The sequence below is a fragment of the Lygodium microphyllum genome, chromosome 15 (assembly GCF_053477565.2).
Source record: "Lygodium microphyllum isolate KBCC chromosome 15, Lygodium_microphyllum_v1.1.10, whole genome shotgun sequence".
NCBI classification, from domain to species: Eukaryota; Viridiplantae; Streptophyta; class Polypodiopsida; order Schizaeales; family Lygodiaceae; genus Lygodium; species Lygodium microphyllum.
Genome location: NC_141149.1, coordinates 42,868,498 through 42,872,906, shown reverse-complemented (window position 1 = coordinate 42,872,906; position 4,409 = coordinate 42,868,498). Strand labels below are relative to the sequence as shown.

Genomic DNA, 4,409 nt, shown 5'->3' with positions numbered 1-4,409 from the left:
TTGCTTTTTATTTATTTTTTCCGGGGGGGAGGTATACACAACCCTAAAGATCTCTAAGCCCTCTATTAAAGTTATTTTTCATCCTATGATATCAACCAGAGGTGTTGTACCTAGACATCCAAGATTATTTAATGGTTGCTATGATGCATTCTTGGTAAAATATAATGATATAAACTAATAGTACTACCACAAAGATGGCATTGGGTTCTACTTCCAAAAAGAAAACCCGAGCAATCAAAAAGACATTTTAGAATAGACTTGCATGATATATGCTTAGTATGAGGTTTGTAATTTCTTTAAGTCCTTTTAGCCATTGTACACATAATCAATAGTATTAATTTGCATAATTTGCATGAATAATGCGCTACAAGGACTTGAAATGTGTTATACAAGTACATCAAGCTTGTGGAGCTTTAATCAAGTGGATTAGTAGTACCATTGAAAAATATGTAACAAAGTCAATAAGTAAATCAACTGATGTCCAGAGTGAATAGATTATGAGAGATTAGTAAAGGGTATTAGACTAGATAGGATTGGTAGTACTTTAATTGACATTGTTGATGAGAGATAGTAGGGAGTGTCGCAAAGTTTCTATTTCAATTGTTGTGCCTTCATCCTGATTTAAAAAAACCCAATCAAACCAATGGATAAGAAATAGCCTCTTGATTGTTCTCATAGACTTTATAAAGAATGATATGCATAATGACTTTCAAAGGAGAATCACTAGTGGTAAAGGGGTTCTAGGGAGGAGTTCTTGGTTTGATGCCACTAACTCAAAACTTTATTAACTATAAACAGGAAAGGTTCAAGTGCATACTTCATCACATGTAATTGGTTATCTCTAACCAGTGATTAAGTGTGATTACTGGTTCCTCGAATATGAGAGGCTAATCTTTATGCTAATAAGTCTACTTGATGAGTTGTACGATTCCCAAGTTTAGTTAGTAAGGCGGAGCTAGGCTTGGACGTGTACTAATGATGGAGGAGAATATAGTCAATCGCTTCAGCCCTTGTGTACCACTTGTAGCTTATGTGTACTATGGATCGATTACTAAGAAAGAGTCGTGCTTGGGATAACTGGACATTGAGGATTGATGTCAGGAGATACCTTAGACTCCGAAGTGAGACGTAAACTTATTTGGGTACGTGATTACTGGAGTCTGAGAGAACACGTCTTCCACTGATTATACCCAATACCATCACTTCTAGCCCATGTAATTACAAAAATTCTATCTTGTCACGAGTATTTTCTCTCGAGCATCGGACTTATGGATACTGTAAAGGTGAATAGGAATCAATGGTCAGGTGGGTAGTAGCGGTGTCAGTGGACGATTACCCCTTTGTGTGGGTGTGCGTGCGTGTTTTGTGAGACTAATGGATGTAACGACCCTTGTAGCGTATCTAACTATGAAGGCTATTGCCTGGAAGATTAGAGGTGGTGTATAAGATTGCAGATGCAAACCGATGCTAGATGGGCAGAGTCGAAGTGGGTGTAATGTCGAATGGAGGGATGATCAGATATGGGGAGGTTATAAAGAAGCTTGCCTGGACTCCGAGAGCGTCCAAGGTGAGGGTGGAGGCAGGGGCGGAGATCTGCGCTTGGAGCAAGAGCAGGCCTGCGTTCTCAAGAGTGGCCACCAGGTTCTCCATCAGCCCCGGCCTCTTCTCGCACTCCACATGCACTCGCACCATCCTGTCCGCCAGGCATTCCACCTGCAGTCACCAAAAACATCATCATCCGATTATATCGACGACGACATCGTCACAGTCGTTTTCATCACGTAATCAGATTAAGATTATCCCACACATCGTCGTGAGACCTTTCCACCCGTCATTCATGATCATGACTATCGCTAGCTTTCCTATCATGAACTGCTGACTAATTATAATCGCATCGTCCCCTCTTAATCAATGATTTCTATCATCGATTCGCTAATGATCTAATGAACCAATTTTCCTCAGATCATTCCGTCTTATCAATCATTCGATTCAGTTGCAGTTGAATCCCAGCTCGCGGCAGATCATTCCGAATTTATTCAGTCTCGTACCGTATAGTTCATATACATGAGGCTACCGTGGAGTTACTTTATTTCTGATATATAGGCCACACAGTATACAAGTTTATGATTATGCCACTGCATCGCTGATCAATTTCAATCAGTCTACATATTAGCTGCTCTATCGAATGCCTGCAGTAAGAGGTCGATGCCGTTTTAGGATGAAGAACTGGGCCAGTTTCCATAAACGGAATTTAGGGCAAAATTGATTTAAAAAGATTACGAATTTTTGTACACAGAGACTACCTCTACTATGGATGGCTCCAAGACGGGGTCGGGAGGGCGAACCGGCCCCGCGCCACTGCCATCGCCAGGCCGAGGAGCTGCATCAGTACGCATGTGTACACGATCGTCCGCAGCTATATTCTGTCCATTTGTGTCAGTCTGCGAGAAACACGGTAAATTATTCAGTACAACTATCAGTAACGACTTTTAAAAAATAGATGCAAACGGACTTGATTCGTCTCTGATCTTTCAATTCATCAATAGACTACAGGTTATGAGATAGTGGCGGCTTACAGCTCTCTCCATAACCGCAACAGCTAGATAAATCGAGCTAACGTATATACAGATTTATATGAAAGTTCCTGCAAGGTCACAGAGAAGAGCTAGATTTCAGCAGTCAGGGTGATTTGAGGATTTCTAGACAGTAATTTATGAGCAGCCCGTGATCAGAAAATATAGAAGGAAAAATCTGGGGCTCAATTATATTCGTGATTGTACAGAGAGAGAGAGAGAGAGAGAGAGAGAGACGACTGCAAGAAAAGGAAACTTTAGAGACAAAGGTAATATAAGAACTGTTAGAGAGGTCAAGGATTGATGATATGACGATGCCTACGAATGAGAAGAAAGAGGATAGGGTATCTTAATCTTGTTTAGCAGAGTGCGTTCACTCCCTGTCTCTCTCGGCGCACACCTCTCTCTCGCTCTCTTCTCCCTTGGCGCATGTAAATGGAATTGATTGGTTTCGTGTAACGCCAGGCAAGTCTCGCGTGACACATGAATGTTTTTAAAGATGCCCTCCTCGCTCACTCCCTTTTTATTAGATTCTCCCCTTGTATCTACGGACGGAGACATGCCTATGGAGGCCCGAGGGCTTTCCACGCCCCTACTTAGCCCTCCTAACGACCTGCTTTCAAAGCACCTTAGCCAAGGTGGTGAACGAGACTCCTACAGTGGAGAAGACTAGCGCCTTAAAACGTCACTATACAATTAAGCAAATAGCTATCAATGTTGCATTGTTCTTTTACCATGGACTTTATTATTAGTAAGTAATTATACATCATCATACACATAGCTTCATATAATATACTTGGGAAATCACACCAACTAGCCCTCCAATTTGAAGGAAATGTAGATTGGAGTGGCAATCTAATCAGTCATATATACATATGAGGATGTGTAGTTTGTCTAATAGCTTTCAAAAGGATCGTAAACAAGGCAACTTGTTTTAGACTATTCATTTGAAGGTCAAAATATAGAACTCCATTTTTGGGAGGAAGAGTAAAAATTCGTTTAAATGAACGTGTATGTCGGTGTAAACGATTGCCTAGCCTTTAGTTAATATCAAAGTTACTAGTGGTTTTATAGTACTTGGAGTACTTCCTTCCCATGCATGGTGCATGGTTCTCTCTTTCAACATGGTTCTCCCATTGCATGGGCCACACATTCCATGGATGTGAACCAAATATTTGGGTGTGCTTATGCCCTTTGTGTATCCTTTTTCTTTACTCCTAGCAATGCAATGGATTGTATGCTCAAGTCCAATTCTATAGTAGAAACAAAAATGCCAAAAAAAGTTGCACACCAGTTGCTATAATAAGATACTTTTTGTAGCAAGAGGTACCATCCCTCTTTTTGGCCAAAGGACATGAGTGAGTTAGGAAGTCGAAGTCCTAGTTAAAACATGATGGTGATCTCAATTCATCAAAATCAAAGCCTAACATACCAAACTGACACTCTAATCATAACAACCACTATTATCATTATCAAATACTGCCCCATTGCAACCCCTATATATTATGAGAAGTAAGATTTCCAAACTTCTAAGGTTATCATTTACTTTTCAAGTAAACATGCATTTTTGTTTATTGACAAGTATGATGAGAGAAATTAATTTTGTGAAATGTCTAAAGTGAGGAGTTTGTTATTTTTTAAACACTAGATCTTGAAGTAGATACATTGACAAAGCTTCAACTTCAATGCCCTAACAATGATAGCCAAATGAGCACTATACCACTTTATGAAGATTACACATATAGTAAAAGTAAACTAACGATAGCCAAGTCTTGATGAAACGACAAAGAATCGATGGAAGAATGGTCTAGGTTTTGAAGTAGTCCACTTTATATC

The 4,409-nt window shown here is 39.9% G+C and overlaps 1 protein-coding gene across 2 annotated transcripts; it reads right to left on the bottom strand.

Annotated features, from left to right (window-relative positions):
* Window positions 1-286: 286 nt before the first annotated feature.
* LOC148024461 (uncharacterized) lies at window positions 287-2,968 on the bottom strand. 2 transcript variants are annotated; one of them, XM_087694088.1, is made up of 5 exons: window positions 2,896-2,968; window positions 2,577-2,644; window positions 2,304-2,441; window positions 1,546-1,713; window positions 287-616 (listed from the first exon to the last, which is right to left on the bottom strand). In XM_087694088.1, the coding sequence occupies exons 2-5, from the start codon at window positions 2,586-2,588 to the stop codon at window positions 545-547; spliced, it is 390 nt and encodes a 129-aa protein (XP_087550214.1). In that variant the 5' UTR covers window positions 2,589-2,644; window positions 2,896-2,968; the 3' UTR covers window positions 287-544. The 2 variants fall into 2 exon arrangements, with proteins under 2 accessions (XP_087550214.1, XP_087550213.1); XM_087694087.1 differs by lacking the exon at window positions 2,896-2,968 and having other exon boundaries at window positions 290-616; window positions 2,577-2,887.
* Between the last annotated feature and the right edge of the window lie 1,441 nt (window positions 2,969-4,409).

Bases quoted from the DNA above. Each gene is read 5' to 3' on its own strand.
- LOC148024461 (XM_087694088.1), bottom strand. The intron at 1,714-2,303 runs GTAGTCTCTGTG...TGGTGACTGCAG, and splicing joins TGGAGCCATCCATAGTAGAG to GTGGAATGCCTGGCGGACAG. The intron at 617-1,545 runs GCAAGCTTCTTT...TTTTTAAATCAG, and splicing joins TGGACGCTCTCGGAGTCCAG to GATGAAGGCACAACAATTGA.